Source organism: Mytilus galloprovincialis, chromosome 9 (assembly GCF_965363235.1).
Source record: "Mytilus galloprovincialis chromosome 9, xbMytGall1.hap1.1, whole genome shotgun sequence".
NCBI lineage: Eukaryota > Metazoa > Mollusca > Bivalvia > Mytilida > Mytilidae > Mytilus > Mytilus galloprovincialis.
Window position 1 is genome coordinate 35,171,810 of NC_134846.1, and position 20,108 is coordinate 35,191,917.

Sequence of the window (20,108 nt, forward strand, 5' to 3'; positions counted from 1 at the left end):
TTTCCTTTACTACAATAGTGTACTAGTATGCAGATCAATGTTTGGACTGCCTGGAAATTTTCTTAATAAGTCACACATTTCATATGTTTCAAATTTACGTAAAACAGTAGAAACATTAGTATGTATTAATCACATATCAAAATTTTATTCATAAAAAGTATAAATAATAGATAGTATATAATATATTATGATAATGTTTTATGAGGAGTCTTCACATACGATACATATTTTAGAATCCACAATGCGTAGATTTGTCGTAATGATGAACTTGTAAAAAACAAAACATATCGACATTTTATTCTTTGTTAGATGGTTAGAAATGAATTTCATGTTTTCGAAATGTCAAATATTAATTATAAATCTCACATTCTTTCATCGCCATACAAGATTAATAAAATTGAATACCTGAACGTCAAAACGAACAATATTTATAAACATTTATGAATTGAAGATACTATAATTAATTATTATACACCAAATATTATGTGCACACTTTGAAATGATCCTGTTTTTAGCAACTTGATGATGAAATCTTTGTGGCGATGGACTCATTTCCTTTGGCTACTAATAACGTCAACTGCTCTCCAGCCGCGCGTATTAATTTCATAGCACTGGAAAATAAAACAAGAACTGTTACAATGGTTAGCACCTAATGCATATTTTTTCAAGTATTACGAGTGTGTCATACAAGTCAAATGAGCGAATGTTTAAATTATTTGTGAAAGGATTCTTCTGCAGTGGTTATGTGCAGTTAAAATGTTATGTTTAACAAACGAACTAAGTGTAATTAGAACACAATTCCGACGTAGAAGTTCTTATATGATACCATTTAAATCTACATTATGCATCTTACATATAACTTAGAGACACAAAATATGTGCAAAATTTTAACAAAAACCCAAGCTTTTGAACAGTTCTTTTTTGGTATTCTTTTTCTCACAGCCACAATTAATCATTTAACACGGAACATAAACTCACACCTTATGCATGTTACAGATGCAACCAGAACCGGTTCGCGACAAGTTCTCTTCTACATTTTGGTAAAACTACACACCAGGTAGATGCGGGTAATACAAATCAACTACATACTTAAACGGACAAAGAAATCTAACAAATCATGTCATAACGGCGTAAAAGCGTAAATACAACATAAAGTGCTAGTGACACCTATTGGGACTTACATTTTGCTTTGCAAGTAGAAGTATCGAACCACTTATTTGATACAGATTTATTCAAGGGATGACTGTAATATTTTTTTCTGTCTATAGAAAATAGCATAAAAAATGTGGTACACTTTGAATAACTCGCATAGCGTGTTGTTAAAAAAGTGTGCTGCACATTTCATTTAAGGTCATTTCGAATAGAAATAGTGCAGCCGATTTTTTATAATTTGATCCTGAGTCCATTTTTTAGGATTAAATTGTGCAAAAAAACGTTAAAAACATGACTTAAAGGTGATAGCCAAAATATTCCATCAAATCAGAAGACGTGTTACAAAATTGAATTATTTAAAAATATAAAAATAACACACAGAAAGAGGGAAAGTGCTATTTAATACCTGTATGATTTATCAGAAAGAAACGAGTAAATGACAACTCAAGGAATATAAAGTAGTTATAGTGAACGAACCTCTGATAATCAGCACCAACTATACTTTTACCATTGACACAAAGCAGACGATCGCCAACTTGTATTCTACCAATGTCTGCTGCTGGACTTCCTGGTAAAACTTTTCGAATGTATATACCGGCCAGTCTTAGAGGCGTATACTACAAGTGATTGACATTGATTATAAAATAAATTTTGAAGCATGTTATTTATAAACGTTATATATACCGGCTTTTATTAGAGGCGTACACTACAAGTGATTGAAATTGATTAGAAAATAAATTTTGAAGCATGTCAGACGTTACATGTACCTCACAATTACGTTAAAAAAACAACAACAAATCAACAAATGTGATACTGGTACCGAATTCACTAATAAATGAATAATGGAGTAAAGTATCCTTATTTTATACCCATAGTTTGGTTTGCCATCAGGCAAATATATTAACCAGATAATAGATCATTGTATTACGTTTAAGGTACAAAGGATGTTAGTATTTTTTGGTATAAATCTTTGAGTGACTGAATGTATTTCATACATCGACACACGTTTTGAGAGAAAGTATATATATAACAAATAGCTAAGAGGGTGATAGAGCAGATTGGTACCCATAAAAGAACATTGAATTCTCGATATTTGATTGGTCTTGACGACAGGGTGACATTTAAAATATTGTCACCCGCTCAGCCATGTGATAGAGTAAATAACACCCTCTTATTAGCCAAACAAAATATGGCATTTTAACGTGAAGTATAATTATAGTATTTAAACATAGTAATATGAAACTCCATTTTTTTTTAATCAAAGTTGAATATATTTGTATACGTTTAAGTCAAGTGTAAATGGACTGTCTTGATTTAGAAAATCCTTTATCACATCAAAATCTTCAGGAATTTTCCGCTACTGAATAATTGTTTCCCCATAATCTTATTCGACGAAAGAGTTTCCATATGCAGTGACCTTACCTAAGAGCTTCGGCAATCGCACAGCGCAAGTGTGAGGGAAAACCGTGATCAAAAGAATTTAAATAAACTCATCATAGATACCAGGATTGAAATTTTATATTGATGCCAGACGCGCGTTTCGTCTACAAAAGACTCATCAGTGACGCTCGAATAAAAAATGTAAAAAGTTAAAATTCAAAATAGTACGAAGTTGAAGAGCATTGAGGACCAAAATTCCTAAAAGTTTTGCCAAATACAGCCAAGGTAATCCATCCCGAGGTAGAAAAGCCTTGGTATTTCAAAAATTCAAAATTTTAAACGAGCATGTAGTAGAAGGAAAGTGAAATTGATTTTGGAAGTGATGCTCAAATCAAAACATACGAAAATCAATGATTTATAATTACTTGGACATTTTAGAAGCTTAAACACTAAAAACGACACAAAAAAGTGGCTAAATCCATCTAAAATTTGCTAAGATTTACTCAATGAAAGGACAGAATATATTTATCAGACAACTCACCAGACCGTCTATCAGGCCAAGTCCAAGGCCCTTATCACCCTTTGTTATCCCAACAGAGAAAACCGGATTATTTGCTGACTTCACTGTAGTACCCAAAACAGGAACCAATGGAGGTTTGCTATCTGTGAAATATATATTATTTATAGAAAATCATTATTCTGAAAAGTAATCATGTTATTTTTTTGGAGGATATACAATGAATGAAAATTATATTACAATATAATTTAATACATAGTTGTCAAGGTTTTCGCATTAAAAACTGTGAAAAAGAGCCATTGTATACCTTAATCGCTCAAATATAGTTTAAATTAAACATTCTATATATCTTTGAATCTGTAACTTATAGTTTAAACTTACTTGTTGGACTCATTTGTCCAAGTGATTCGTAGATCTGGCGATTGACCTGAGCAAGATTTTCCCTCCCTAAGGGATCCTCATCTTCAAACTCATGTGCTAACTGTTTCTTTAGGGTGATACTATTAGCACTTAAAGAAAGACTTCCATTTGTCAATTGATGTGGTGATGTTGGCGACGAAGGAAATTTGTAACTTCTTGGTGGCAGTGGTGGCGCAGCATCTTCAATTGGGGTTATTCCATTTTGAAAATTTTCAGGCACATTTAAATTATTGTTTGTGATTAACAAATCAAGTCTTCTGTTGATCGACTCTTGTCGTTTTGACGATGGGGGATGTTTTGGCGAAGATGGCGTTGAAGTCTTTGGCGTTGAGTTAGTATCACTTTCATATGAAAGTTTGTAGAATTGTTTTTTGGCACCTGTACTTATGTCAGTTGAGTAAGTAGTATCTCCGTTAAGATTTAGATTTCTATGTGCTACAGTATTCATGTTAGTTAATGAATTGGTTTCTTCGTTTTGACTTAGATCTCTAAACACTTCTGTATCAGTACGATTACCACCAGGAGTATTGAAGAAAGAGTTTTGAAGTTCAGGTTTTGGAAAATTACTTGAAAATCTTGGAGTATTAGAAGGACTGAATCCGCTATCACTGTCATCTGAATAAATAAAAAAAAAACTCAGTTATATACAATGCCTTTAATCACTTGTAAATGTTCTTTGTCTGGATGTGGTTGTCTTTAACTTTGAACACACTATCTAGAAAAATATCAAAGGGTCAAAGTATATATTTTGTCAAAATTTATGGAAAATTAATCGACACAAATTAATTCACCTCAAGGTGTTAAATACCATATTAAACAAAAGTGTAAGATGTACCTTCAGTTACTCCATATACTGGATGGAGTTCTTTAAACATCTTCCAGAAGGCCTGCTCGTCAGGAGGGTGTATCAGATCAATACAACCATTGTCTTGTGGAATCAAAAATGGCGGGTGTGCTGTCATTTCCAATGGTATATCTTCTAATGAAAAGAGATTGTAAAAGGATTCTCATTAATGTGTGCTCTTCAATTTTGTACCTGTTTGGCTTTATAAATATTTTGATATGAGCGTCACTGATGAGTCTTATGCAGACGAAACGCGCGTCTGGTGTACTAAATTATAATCCTGGTACCTTTGATAACTATTTATACCACTAGGTCGATACCACTGCTGGTGGACGTTTCGTCCCCGAGGGTATCACCAGCCCAGTAGTCAACACTTCGGTGTTGACATGAGTATCAATATTGTGGTCAGTTTTATAAATTTTCTGTTTACAAAACTTTGAATTTTTCAAAAAACTAAGGATTTTCTTATCCCAGGCATAGATTACCTTAGCCGTATCTGGCACAACTTTTTGGAATTTTGGATCCTCAATGCTCTTCAACTTTGTACCTGTTTGGCTTTATAAATATTTTGATATGAGCGTCACTGATGAGTCTTATGCAGACGAAACGCGCGTCTTGTGTACTAAATTATAATCCTGGTACCTTTGATAACTATTTATACCACTAGGTCGATACCACTGCTGGTGGACGTTTCGTCCCCGAGGGTATCACCAGCCCAGTAGTCAACACTTCGGTGTTGACATGAGTATCAATATTGTGGTCATTTTTTTAAATTTTCTGTTTACAAAACTTTAAATTTTTCGAAAAACTAAGGATTTTCTTATCCCAGGCATAGATTACCTTAGCCGTATTTGGCACAACTTTTTGGAATTTTGGATCCTCAATGCTCTTCAACTTTGTACCTGTTTGGCTTTATAAATATTTTGATATGAGCGTCACTGATGAGTCTTATGCAGACGAAACGCGTGTCTGGCGTACTAAATTATAATCCTGGTACCTTTGATAACTATTGAATTCATTTTATTATGCTGTTACTAAAAGCCAGGTATAGATTCAGACCAGAAGCAATCCCTTACTTTAAATTTGTGATTCACGGCTGAAAGCTGATGAAACTAAGAGAATTTCTATAATCTAATATCGTTCAAAATGTAGACCCTGAATTCAACGTCTTAGAAAATCAGATTGGCTATGTATTAAACGAAATTGTAATACGTTTCCTTTGGTCAAAATAAATGTAAATAAGTATTAGGTAACACTGCTTGTATTCTGTATATACTCAGTCTTCTTGTTTGTCTGATTGTAATAGGATGTTCATTGATTTAATAACGTTGTACTGTTAAGGATACATTAAGCTTCTCAATGATCAAAATGAGTGTTTGTTAAACTGTTATATATCCAACCAACTTTTTCCCAGTCCCAGAAAGTGATTAATTCAAGTTTTTTGAATTTTTTACATTTTTTGGAGGAGTCAAATTAATTTTAGTAAAAGTATTGGATACCACCTTAATGATTCCTTTTTTAAAGGTGAATGAACGGAATTTCCAATACCTTTCATGTTTGCCTGATGTCTGTCTTCCGGTGATGGTAACCATGACGAAGGCGGAGATTTGTCTCCATTATCATACCCACAAACCAGATGATAAAGTTGTGCCTCGTTCAATGGTTGAAAATTGGTCTTTAGTTTCATCCAGTCAAACTGAAACGTATCAATTCGGCAAATCTTTTAATAAACTAGTATGTGAAATTATGTCATCAATAAAAGCGACAGTTGTATACCGCTGTTCGAAATTCATAAATCGATTGAAAAAAAAACAAATCCAGGTTACAAACTAAAACTGAGGGAAACACATCAAATATAAGAGGAGAACTTCCTATACGATTATCTTTTTGTTTTTTTTCATGTCAATATGATGCATTAAATGGACTGTTTGAAATTATTGCAGCATGCAGTAGTGCCAATAAACACACGTTACATTTGACGTCCGATCGAAAAATCTATCATTAAAATAAAAGAGTTTCAATGAACAGGTTTTAGTATATAAAAAAAAATCACAATGAGTGTTGTGTTATACGGCTGTTTCATGATCATATATTACTTACTTTTAGTAATAAAGATTTGGAGGTAGAAAGAAATTCTGCAGCAGTGAGAAGTTTTTCCGAGACTTGAGCGAATTCTTCTTCAAAGCCATTTCGTTGAGCCCAATCTTCAATCTGACCAAGGTTAGTTCTTATTCTTACACCTGCAGTCCAGTTGTAGTAAAGAGGTCCTGAATCTGCAATAAACACATAACTAACTCAGCCTCATCTTCAACAATGAGTTACAATTAAGTCAAAAGACAACAATCCGTATTTTTTTATATTGTTTTTCACACTTTATTTCGTTATAACCGAAAAGTTATTAATGCTTTTTTAATTTTTTTAATATCACTTGCATTTTTGAAGCAAAATGTCTCAATCTTGCACAAAGCGGATCGACAAATAGTATGGGGCATCAAAATAAACAACTTCTCTCAGTCGTGAAGTGTCTTCATTGGTATATCCCTCAAAACAGACATCGATAGCAGAATTTAATCGATATTTTTTTTACTTCTTACGTTTGATGCAAAAATTAAAAGAAATGTTTCAAAAATACAAAATTAGGAATACTCCAAAAGTTATAAATCCCCTTGTATGATATAGTATTTTACGTCTGTATTTTTATATAATCATTGACATTTCATCCTCATTTTGAAAGAAAAAAAGCATTGACTATAAAATTGAGAAATATAATGGAAATGCGTCAAAGAGAAAACAATCCGACCAAAGAGCAGAAAACTGTCGAAGGCCACCAACGTACGGGTCTTCAACACAGCAAGAAATTCCCGCACCCAGAGGCGGGCTTCAGCTGGCCCCTAAACGTAATTTGTAATAGTTGAGTGAAAATAAACGTCACAGCATACTCCAAAACAATTATTAAACTAAAATTTAAAAACATACTAGACTAACAAAGGCCAGATGCTCCTCACTTGTGACAGGCGCAAACATGCGGTGGGGTTAAACATGTTTCGTAAAATTTCAACCCTCCCCTTTACCCCTAACGTAGAATAAACAAACAAACAGCAATACGCACAGTAAATCTCAGTTGAAATGATGTCGGAGTCAGATGTCGAAATAGCACAACGAAAGAAACTAATCAAAATGAGTCATCAATGATACATTAATTAACAAGGGACTACTGACAATTGCTGAAATGCCAGCTCCAGACCTCAACTTACTCAATCAAACTGTTTCAGCTCATCGTCAGTGTATGACAATGTACTCAATTTTAAGTTTTACTTTCTCGTATTTCTTTTATAGAATATGTTAGTTAAAAAGCGCTATTGATGTGTCATATAAATATATGTAAATCCTTGGTTATTTACACATAAAACACACATACCGTTTCTCGATACCTCAAAAATGCTGTTACTTTCAGGCTTACGATATCTTGATTTGTACACACCGTGCATTTTTTGAAGTATTCTTTTATAAATAAATATATGTAAATCCTTGTTTTTTTTCCACAAAAAACACACAAACAGTTTCTCAATACCTCAAAAAACGCTGTTACTTTCATGCATAGGAAATCTTGGCTTGCACAGACCGTGTAATTTTGAAAGTGTTTTTTTTAATTCGTCATGCTATAACATTAAATATTGTTGTTCAAAATACAGTAAATCATGATTAAATTTGAAATAAATTGTAAACTTATATATTTTATTGAGACTAGTCATGAAATATTGTTTGAAATCAAAACAGGAATGATCTATAATATAAGGGTTTGTCTTTATGACCTTTTCTTGTTAATGCAGTATTATTCAACCTAAACGAGAGTAGGTGTGTACTTTATCTATACAATGTCAGGGAGTCACGCAATCAAATTCCTTTAGATTGATATTCATCATACAATAGACCTTATCGCTTTTTAGAAATCGGTCTGTGACATTTGATTAGAGATATTTTGAGACTTGAACTATTGACGTCATATCATAATCTCTCTTTTTGTACGACGTCTAACATTTTCTCTGATCACGTTGAATTTTTACCGGAATCTCTGTGCCCATTATGACCGGAAATAGTGACATGGTATATAGGTTTGTGGATTGCTTGTGATTGGATATGAGATGAATTTAGTATCGTCTTTATTTTAATCTGTTATGGTATAAAAGTGCATGGTAGTATTAGTTGAATCAAAACTAAAACATTTTAAAAAATGTATACGTGTAATCACGTTGAAACCTTTCAAAGAGTGTCGGAAGAATTTGGGCTTTAATTTTTGAAGGGAATTCGGGATTCAGTGTTTAATTTCCTGGGAATTCGGGAAATTCGAGAAAACACCCCTTCCTACTCCTCCTTTCAAAAATAATACAGTATACTGATTCTTACCCTCTGCAAACAATTTGTTGAATATTGAGGTACTACAGAAAAAGAAGAGATACATAAATATTTGTTTCAGTACGTCATGATGCAGTTGTTGAGAGTTAGTCAGGCGAAGCACAGCATCGAATACACTTGTTATTTTCGACATTCCATTACTCTTGCTCATGGTATCACTCTCTGTAAAAGGATTTCTATCCAGAACACTTCCAAGTAATCCATAGAGGGCCTGAAATGAAGTTGAAGTGTTGAAACACAATATGAAGGAAATGAAAAACGTAACAATGTAACAATGGCATACAAGTGAGAGGTTAAGCTAGCTATAAAGCAAGGTTTGATCCACCATTTTCCACATAAGAAAATGCCTGTACCAATTGAGGAATATGACAGTTGTTACATGTATACATTTGTTTGATGTGTTTGAGCTTTTGATTTTGCCATTTGATAAGGAACTTTCCGTTTTAAATTTCCCTCGGAATTTTCGTAATTTTTACTTTTTGTATGACATAACTACACAACTGAAGTTACTGTATTAGATTTTAGATTGTGCATCAAAAGATCAAAATTCAAAAGCTTTATATATATAGACAAATATTAGTACTTAGAATTTGTAGCTTTATTGAGCTTTCCATTGATACTGCATGATTACAAATAAAACATATAAAAATGCACGTTTAGAACAAAGCAAGTATAGCAATCATAAAAAAACTACATTATCAAAAACTATAGGAAATTATATTTTTGATATTTTAAAAACGAATGCTCTGTGTGTCTGTTTTAGTTTTGAAGTAGGCCTACGCACATTAAAGAGTTGAGTATCATTTTTTGGTATGCACATGCGTCGAACTAGAACACATTGATTGTTTTCATAGTCCAGTGGCTGATATAATATAATTTTAGGACGAGGACTTTAACCAAAAAATAAATCAGTTAATGTATTTAATACACTTCACTTTCTTAGTACATGTACTGAGAATTTCAAAAGCCTTCATCTGGTATACCACAATCAAAGAAATATGCTTTATTGAAGCAGGTACAGTTTATACTAACTGTACTGAGTATAGACTGTCCCTGATTGAAGAAGTGGTAGACATATTTATATTCAACTGAGTATTTAAGCTAGGCTTCTAATTAAATAGAAATCCAATCAGTTTTTAAGGAACCCCCAAGTAAATTATCCAATTACTTATACAATTACTTTTATAATTATTTTTATTCTGATGGACACAATACGAAATCAATTATTTTTCAACATAGTTAGTTTAGATATACTTAAAATCAAATGTGATTGAATTCAAAGGGAGCGTAATTTAAAATAATTTTTTACACTATTTGAAATGATTCTGTAAAGATCTTACGATAAAATATATTGTCCGTATCCACTACTAAAGCATAATTCAATACCATAACAAAGAATCAATAACGTCAGTGTATGAAGTTGAGTTCGATGAAGCGATTTACTATAACAATTTAGTATAATTTCAATTTATTATCATTAAATATAGCTTGAATTGGTTTTGAATTGAACATAAGCTATAAATGGAAAATCATTCACGTCAAATTATAGAAAAATAACGGTTTTTCAATCGTTTCAAAAACTTATTTTTAATTTAAAAATTATGCTCCAAGGAATTGTTCATAACAATTTAAATGAGTAATGATTAGATCAAGTGTAACTTGAGATGATTTTGCTTTTAACAATGAAATATCTCATTGTTGGTGATTTAAAAGTGATTTTAAATATTTCAGATATGTTTCATCAACTTTGATGATCGGTCACTTGTTTAAACTGATTTCAAAAATATGCTGAAGCTACGCATGCACTAACTACAACGAGAGATGCAAAGCAACCAAAAATAATTGAGACAGCCATCGACCAAAACAAACCATTTTAGTAAACCATAATTAGAATAATAATGGTGTAGTTGTTAGTGCAGGGACTGAATTTTCGGCTCTCCCTTGAAATGGTAGAAATTATTATAAATTAAGGAATGTATCTCCCTCATGCAAAGCTCTGATTCCTTTCAAGGATTTACACTTTTTGGACCTTTTGGATTATAGCTCTTGATCTTTTATAGCGTACATATACATGTTAAATATACATACACCTCAAAAAGAGTAAAAGAACTCGATCGTGTCTATAAATTATAAATGATTTGGATTTCAAATATTTTGGCCACAAGCATCACTGAAGAGACATGCATTGTCGAAATGCGCATCTGGTGCAAGAAAATTGGTACCGTTAATTTTATTGCGAGTATGGTCTTGAGAAACAATGCTAGTTCGTTGGAAGGGGACGATAAATGGCTGATCCGTGTTAAGAGAGAGCAATATTTCTTGCACGTAAAAGACACCCTAGTTTGTAGATTTCGTAAAAGAACAGGATAATACCGCTACAAGGCAGCAGTCGCACCCGCAAAGTTGAAAGGACTAACTTTTTTTCCAATCCACTGTAAATAAATATGTTTTAAACTAAAAACAAACAAACCAGTTGATAACTTAATCTTTCTTACTTTACACAGAAATAACAAGGCCAAAATTAAAATAGATCTCAACATACGTACAATAGTGTTTATTTGTATAGAATGTACTAGTACTTCAAAATGATAAAATTTGATGTCAAAGCTCAAAGATTTGTAATTGAAAGTTTCCTATTTCAATGAAAGTGATATTTTTGCCTAACTAATTTTTACCAAAGAATCACTATTTACATATAAAAAATGCAATACATGCGAGAGTAATATGGCTACCAGACTTTAAGATTAGTTCTTACATTAGAACAATACTAAATAACCAACGACAAAACGAAAAGTTCGTTGTCTGATGAAAGATCACCGAGATCAAAAAATTTATAATTTATAGACACGATCGAGTTCTTTTAGTCTATTTGATGTGTATGTATATGTTACTTTGATACATGTATATGTACGCTATAAGGTAGTCTAATGTGAAACTAGGTGAATGCTTCAAGACGCTAAGCACACTGAAAACAACGACAACATTAAATAATCTGACCGTGCAGATAATATCTAGGTTAAACAGAACTTAACTTTACAAAAATATGCCAGATTACGTAATGTTTACAGAATATGTCAGGTTTGTCTTTCTTTTAAGATATCGGGATTATCTTTTAGTCATTTTTTTTTTAAAAGATTCGTTGCTGTTGGTGGGATTAATTCAAACCCTTTTGTTGAAAATGTTTTAACAGATGCCGAATTAACTCTAGAACAAAGCGTACGTATCTTGGTTTCAGAAATGAAGAATTTACTTCGTAGAACAGTTTCAATGAAACCGGTATTCAAAGGATGAGTTTGTGGACGCTTCAAATGTTTTGTCAAGAAGTGAAAATATTTGTAATAAAATCAGAGTTGCCGAACAAGGACCATTTGAGAAAAGGATGAAATCCCTCGGTCATGGAATCCATTCTTGGAGGAAGATCCGGTCTGTAGACCCTGTTTCAGCATCAGGTAAAAAACGGAAAGAAATATCTGAAGTAGATAGCCAGACAACCGTGTTCAGTTGGGTTGAACTTATTAAGTTCAACACGGAGATAAGGTATTATAATTTCGGCAAAAATGTGCACATAACACATGTATTTCAAATTATGGTGGATCTACTATTCAAATATCTCCAAACAGTAGGCATGTCGATTAGAACAAAATGCCCTTTTGAATAATAATTTCTCATTGTACGAAACCCCGTGTAAACATTGTCAAAATTATTTATTCAATTTATCCTCCTTCTGTTAGAGAAACTCATGTGTCGCGAATTGACTATTTTGTTCTTCTGTAAAAAGTTGGTATGCATGCGTTGAACCAAATAATGTAATTTTGTCGTTACAAGTATACGTTTTGGATTAATTTGCATTTAACTATATCCAGATACATATTTCTCTTTTTTAATCGGATTGATGATTTTCAATTTATCCAGGATACCAAATAATTTAGTCATAAACCATTTGTGACAATGCATATATTTTGACTGGGTATATGAAATTAACGGTGCACACGAAGGTGACGGAAACAAAGTGTTCAAATCGATGTCTTCCTTTAAGGGATTTAGTCTGAATTAATAATAATAAAAAAAAGAACTGATAGACTTTTGGTTTTGCCATGTTTATGCCATTACGAAAACAAGGCACTGCCTGTAACAACAAAGTAGCATAATTTTCGCCTATGAAAATAAAGATATGTGTCTAAAGCAAGAGAAAGGCGAAAAATACCAAAGGCGTATTTCATAAATCGTAAATCTAAAGATTGATCATTGAAGAAAAAATAAAAGAGGGTATACTAAACACGAACACTTGTTCGATAAAGCATCAAGCAGAGAAGTAGATTGAGAAACACTGTTCCAATTAGGAACCGTGAGTTAACTAAGGCCAATGATCAGGAAAAGTTATCAGTGAATTGCGACATAAAAAACTTATTTAACAAACATAACGCATTCAAAGTAGATATTTTGAAACGATCAAACAAATCATGAACAACAGTATTTTTTGTTCGGCGGGATTTTCAATAGTATTGCTGTATTAGGAGTTTGTAACAGTAAGCCCCCTTACAATTTTGCTAATATGATTTCTGTTTGATCTGTGATTCCAGAATTATGGACTATCACTTTAACTGTCATACTTAATTTTTTTTTTCACGTATGTCACAAACAAACTCATGTATGCCAAGAACGATTTCCGTACAATTTACAATACTCTCGGGATTGTTAAAATATTTTGAGTCTTTTCAGACATGCTTCTCCAGCATAAAGGCGTTTTAATTCCGTAAGTTTGTTTGATGTTGAAAGGCCAGTTTACCATTTCTGATTCATTGTGTTCTGTGGTATGTTAAGGACAGGCGGATTTGGCGTTGCTTTTGTATATTAACATGTAGAAAGTGTTATTCACTCTTTGAATTTAATATCTCGAGTCAGTCAGACATAGACGAACGTATATATATTGGTCTTAACCAAATCAGAATCATATATGCCATACAGACGAGGGTTCAATACAAAAAGGGCGATGTTTGGACAATATAAGTGAAAAAAAATAAAAAAAAAATGAAAAAGATACATGCGTTTGATCCAAATTCGGCCCTTAAATATCATTGCGATGCAAACTTTGTTTTGTTTCGGCATCTATTGTACGTAATTAATCCCAATTTAATGGTACCAACGCGTGACAAACAGCTCATGCGCTGCAACCACAATTGAATGAGACGGCTATGGATTAAAACAAACAAACCAACCAATAAATAACACAATGGCCATACACAAAACACACCATCAACAAAGATCGAAAAACAAGCATGACAGTCGGCAAATAGAACAAAAGTCAAATATCTTCCAATCAATAAGCTAATGATAAACATAAGTAAACCCGAAAAACATACGAGACACTGACCACACAACACATCGTTTCGATCCAATGCGTGCCAAATAATCAGTATATGTGAAAAATGATAACACCGAGACGGTCATTTAACAACAAAAAATGACCAACAACAAATACGACTAATACAGAGCTCTATTGATCTATTGACAGAACCTACTAACCAACAATGATAAGCTGGTCAAATTCAAGTGATATCTCTTAATCAATAAGCATTTGACTTGATAGTTTAGCAATTTGACCACCCTCCCCAAGTGTTGCAAAATTGTGATATTACAATGTTATTACGAATGCAATTTTCAAAAAGGGTAATATACAGCTTTTGACCATAAGATAAGTTAACGTTTCTTACTTTACACACCAATTACAAGGCCCAAGTAAGATAGACCTGAACACATACAGACATTTGATTGTATATAATGCAATATAACATGAAAAAAGTCGATATAGAAGTATTAAGTTTAATGATATGCAATTGAAAGTTGCCTATTTGAATGATTGTTATATTTTTGTATAACTAATATTGGCCATAGAAATACTTTTTGCGTTAGTTTTATTCTCAAATGCAAATCTGCAATACAAGCAAGATTTATATGGCAACCAGACTACAAGACTAGTTTATGGCGATAGAACAACACAGAAATATCTAGTTAACTTCAGTACAGTACTGAAAGGTTCTTTGTCTGATTAAAGATCACAGAGATCATGCAAACCATTCATAACTTATAACAACGAGTTCTTAAAGTCTATTTTAGATGTATATATATGTAGACTTTCTATCTGGTTAACGTTTAGTGCATAAAAGTTTCAAGTACAGTAAATAACAAATAGACTATAAAATCATGTATATATAGATTATTATTATTTTGGGAATGAAATACGGTTTTTATTTCATTTTTCATAAATGAATGAAAAAAGTTTCTAAGACAGTTGTCAGGCAAGTGAGGTAATTTTCGTTGCTTTATTTGTGATCCGGTGTTATTTCGTCATAATTTGTGAATGAGACTACATGAAACATTTACCAGTCCTCTATTCGCATTGTATCACTTCGATCAGCTCTAAATAGTCCAACTAAGGGCTTTATGTGTTTAACATGGTCGAAATGACTACAATAGTAGAAGCATTATATTACCGACGTAATAATGTTTGTCTCAACATTGACAGTTTGAACCTACTTGTAAAGTTCAATTCCTGTTAAATAGTAATATAGATAAGGATATTTTGCAAACAAACTTATAATTGGTTCTTATCGGCCAAAATGTAATTTGTGTACGCGATATAGTCTTCTTCGAAATAAAGGTATTGCATAAAGTTGCTAAACACAGTTTGAAAACGGCGACAAAATTAACAATGTAGGATCCATCTAGGTTAAACAGAACTTAACTTTACAAAAATAGGCAAAATTACGTAATGTCTACAGAATATTTCAGGTTTGTCTTTCTTTTAGGATATCGAGGTTATCTTTGGGTCACTTTTTTTTTTAAAAGATTACCTTCAGTTATATGCAAAATTTCTTGTACGCATTTAGGAACTCAAATTGGGACAGAGATGTTGCGTTTGCATTTATTCTTGCTCAGTGTTGCTGTTGGTGGGATTACCTCAAACCCTTTTGTTGAAAGTGCTTCAAAAGATGCCGAATTATCTTTAGACCGAACCGTGCGTATTTTGGTTTCAGAAATGAAGAACCTCAAAGATCAAATGCAAATGATGGAGCAGACTCACCAGGAAACAGTCCAAGATAACAGAAATTTAAGAACTTTGGTTAAGTCTCTTACTTCAAAGAATGAAGAGCTAGAAAGCAGGGTTTACTCCGTTGAACAGTTTCAAAGAAACCGGCATCAAATGGATGAGTTTGAAGATGATTCTAATGTGCTGACCAGTAGTGAAGATATTTCAAATAAAAGCAGTGTTGCCAAATTAGGACCATTTGAGAATAAGCTGAAATCTCTCCGTAATGGAATCCATTCTGGAAGAAAGACTCGGTCTGTGGACCCTATTTCAGTATCAGGTGAAAATAATATATATATGTATATATATATCTGAGATACGATAAACTAATTTCGGCATAAATATGCAAATAGTATTTTATAGTATTATATGTTTTGCGGAACTAATCTTCAGGTATCTCATCTTATATTACAACTTCAACAATATTTCTTTTTTTTTAATAAATGTATTTTTGAATTAAGTTTTACAAAGTTCAGAACCCCGTGAAATCTGCCAAAACGTAAATTATCGCCAAAACACTTTTGTATATTTTATCATAACTGAAGATTGTCAATACAATTTACCCTATTACTGCCGGAGGGAAACATGTGTCTACACAGACTATACAGGAGAGGACCATTATGTTCTCATTACTGTATCACCTTGAAATAAAACATTGAGTATTATATAGTGTAATATTTGTCTTCAAGAGGTCTCTAATGTAAATCGCCAATTGCTCGTTTATCAATATATTGAATATAAAACCAGAGTCTCACTCGATATGAAATTTATAATAATATGACATAGACCTGTCATTATAATTACGAAGCATGGCCCTTTTTCTTTATTACGTAAAAATAAAACTTTATAAATTTGCTGTCTTCAAAGCATTATTCATATTATGTTCAAATTTAGTTGTAATGATGAATGTTACCATTATATATGATATGATTTTGTCGTTACGTGTATGTTTTGATAACGACATTATGTGATGTTTTCTATGTCCATTCTTCATTTCATCTTGTGAATACTTTAATTTTCATATGATACGCATTTATCATTTTTCTCCTCCTTTATAAATCTATAATACTAAAATTACGAGGTCCAATTTGTCAGCCGTCATCACGTTAAAACGACGAATCAAAGAATTCAACTTTATATATAACTAATATAGTACAAAGGTGTAGATTAGAAATTACACCACTCCAGGCCCTTTTGTTTTCCACGTAATTAATATTGCCAATAATTAAGAAGTTCCGGGTCGAGTCCGATACCGATACCAATAGTATATTCACCTGTTACCGATTACCTTATCTGTACGTTCCGCATCTGACAGGCGCACCACCAAACGGTGTATTCAGGATTAATATGCTATATAGTATTACACGGGTAATAATCACAGGGTTGACACTACTTAATTGTCAAATTGTTACCTATTGTAGTATTTTAATCAGTTAGACTTTCTAAGATAACAATACGAATACTAAAAATCTGGACTAAAATAAGGCGTATATATAGGTACAGTTTTCAATTTGTTAGCGGGCATGACGTAAAACAGCGAATCAAAGAATTCAATATTTATAACTAATATAGGACAATGCTGTTGATTAAAAAATACTCCATTCCAGGACCTTTTGTTTTCAAAATAATTAATATTATCAATAATTGATAAGTTCCAGTTCGACGGGTTCAAACAGAAAGATTTGAAAGCAGAGAAAACTGTGTATCTTATAATCAGCATGACTTTATCAGATGACAATACTAATACTAAAATAAGGCTTGCGCATAGTTATATACTTTAATTCAGTCACGGACCCGCGATATACGGGTGTGTTCTAGTATTGTTTATTATTCCTTACTCTATATTTTGAAATCGCCTATTGTTTATTCTTATTCTTTTCTTGACCTGTTTTTTTCTATTTTTTGGTAAATTATTATGTATTCTGTAAAACCAATCCATGCTCTCAAGTATATTATTTACTGAAAATCACACAGTTTAAAAAAAATGTCGTTTATTAAAAATTTCTGTTTTCTGATGATTGGAACAAATTTATAAACAATTAATATCATGGTTAAATAACAAAAAATGGAAATAGTCTTTAAAAGGCCAAAGTATATGGAAATCAACTAGTTCATCATTTTGAACATAAATTAGGCCATTAGTTTGCTTTTTTGCTTTTTTTTTTTACATTTGTCATTTAGGGGCATTTTATAGCTGTACATGTGTGGACTTCGTTCATTGTTGAAAGCCGTACGGTGACCTATCATAGTTTTTCATTTCTTTTCTTGTGGAGAGTAGTCATTGCAATCATACCACATCTTCTTTTTTCATACAATCCTTGCTTCACAAACAATCGACGCGAAATACTGTACGTTTCAGTACCTACGTTAACAGTCTACCAACAACTTATGATGTTATAAAAGGAAAACTAATTTAATGTCATTTTGATAACAAGATACATGCAAATGGACATTTTTGCCATCATTTTTTGAGTGATACACTGGAAAGAGTGCGATATTAGCAAATCTCAGAAACCTGAGTATTAATTATTTTTATTTCTGTTTGACGTTTTGTAATATAATGACAAATGTATGATTTTAGATAATGGTGTTGTAGCATTTTCTGCCCAGGTGAAGGATCCCATTTCTGGCCTTGGAGATAATCAAGTGATACAATTCAGATCAGAACTAACTGACACCCACAACGCCTTTCACAATGCAACAGGAATATTTACTTGTCCACGGGCAGGACTGTATGCGTTTTTTGCAAAGCTTTATGTGTATCCCGATGTCAGAATTGAATACGCGATAACAAAGAATTCCGATAGTGTTCAATTCGCGGAAGGTTATTCAAAAGGCATTGCACCGAATAAATTTGACTCTGGTTCAGCGTTTGGAATAAGTAATTTGTCTGTTGGTGATAAAGTTTGGGTGTTCGTAATTAATGATGAACACGAAGGTTCTGGCAAACAAGTGGCATGGAAGATGTCTTCCTTTATGGGATTTAGTTTGAATTAAAAAAAAAGTTTAGAACTGAAAGACTTTTGGTTTCATCATTTTTATGCCATTGTAATAAAAGAAGCATGATTTCCACCTATGAATATAAAAATATTAGGTGTCTAAAGTAAGAGAGAGGCGAAAAATACCAAAGGAGTATTTCATAAATTATAAATCGAAGAATTGATCATCGAAAAAAAAGAGAATATACCAAACCCGAACACTAATAAAACATCAAACAGAGAAGTAGATTGAGAAACACTGTTCCAATTAGGAACCGTGAGTTATCTTAGGACAGTGATCAGGAAAGGTTATCAGAAATTTGCGACATGAAAAACTTGGTTCACAAACAGAATGCATCCATAGTAGATTTTTTGTAACGATCAAACAAGTCATGAACAACAGTATTTCTGTTCGTCGGGATTTTAAATAATGTTGCTGTATTGGGAATTGGTTACAGTAAGCTCCCTTACAGTTTTGCTAACATGCTTCTGGTCTGATCTGTGATTCCAGAGTATGGACTATCATTTTAACTGTCATATTTAATTTTTTTTCTCGTATGTCACAAACCAACTGATGAACGATTTCCGTACAATTTATAATATTCTTGAGACTGTTTCAATATTTTGAGTCTTGTCAGATATTATTCCCGAGCATAAAGGCGTTTTAAAGTGTGATACCGACTAAGGAGTCAATACCAAAAGTGCCGTATTGGATGATATAAGTAAAAAACACGAAAAAGATACTTGCGTTTGATTCAAATCGGCCCTTAAACATCATCTAGGTTGCAAACTTTGTTCACTACAAGTTTTGTATCGGTATCTCTCGTACGTAATTAATCCTGCTTTAATGACACCGCCGCGTGTCAAATAGTTCATCCGCTGCATCCGAAATTGAATAAAACGGCTATCGATGAAAACAAACAATAACTAACACAATGGCCATACACAAAACAAACCAACAACAAAGACCGACAAACAAGCTAACAGTCGCCAAATAGAACATAAGTCAAATATCTTTCGATCAATAACCAATGCGAAACATTAGAAATCCCGAAAAACAAACGAGACGCTGACCACACAACACAGCTGTTCAATCCACTGCCAATCAATCAGTATATTTGAGAAAAAAAATACCTATATAGAATTAATATAGAATGAGACGGTCATTTAACAACACAAACTGACCAACAACAAATACGACACATACCGAGCACTATCAGTCTATTGAATAGAACATACTAACCGACAATGATAATCTTGTCAAATTCAATAATTATCACTTAAAGAATACGCATTTGACTTGGTAGTTTAGCAATT

General features: G+C 32.6%; 1 protein-coding gene and 1 long non-coding RNA gene across 5 annotated transcripts in view; one reads left to right on the top strand and one right to left on the bottom strand.

Annotated features, from left to right (window-relative positions):
* Nucleotides 1–125: 125 nt before the first annotated feature.
* The window catches only part of LOC143044896 (ras-associating and dilute domain-containing protein-like), a 35,487-nt gene continuing 15,504 nt past the window's right edge, over nucleotides 126–20,108 (bottom strand). For all 4 annotated transcript variants that reach the window (XM_076217122.1, XM_076217120.1, XM_076217119.1 and 1 more), the window contains exons 5-12: nucleotides 8,718–8,937; nucleotides 6,414–6,586; nucleotides 5,862–6,009; nucleotides 4,305–4,448; nucleotides 3,431–4,084; nucleotides 3,074–3,195; nucleotides 1,630–1,769; nucleotides 126–611 (exon numbers count right to left, since the gene is read on the bottom strand). In XM_076217122.1, the coding sequence (XP_076073237.1) occupies nucleotides 512–611; nucleotides 1,630–1,769; nucleotides 3,074–3,195; nucleotides 3,431–4,084; nucleotides 4,305–4,448; nucleotides 5,862–6,009; nucleotides 6,414–6,586; nucleotides 8,718–8,937 (1,701 nt within the window). In that variant the 3' untranslated portion in view covers nucleotides 126–511. The remainder of the gene's footprint in view (nucleotides 612–1,629; nucleotides 1,770–3,073; nucleotides 3,196–3,430; nucleotides 4,085–4,304; nucleotides 4,449–5,861; nucleotides 6,010–6,413; nucleotides 6,587–8,717; nucleotides 8,938–20,108) is intronic.
* LOC143044897 (uncharacterized) lies at nucleotides 15,544–18,831 on the top strand. Its single transcript, XR_012968802.1, has 2 exons — nucleotides 15,544–16,093; nucleotides 18,395–18,831. It is a non-coding gene; the product is annotated as an uncharacterized LOC143044897 (long non-coding RNA).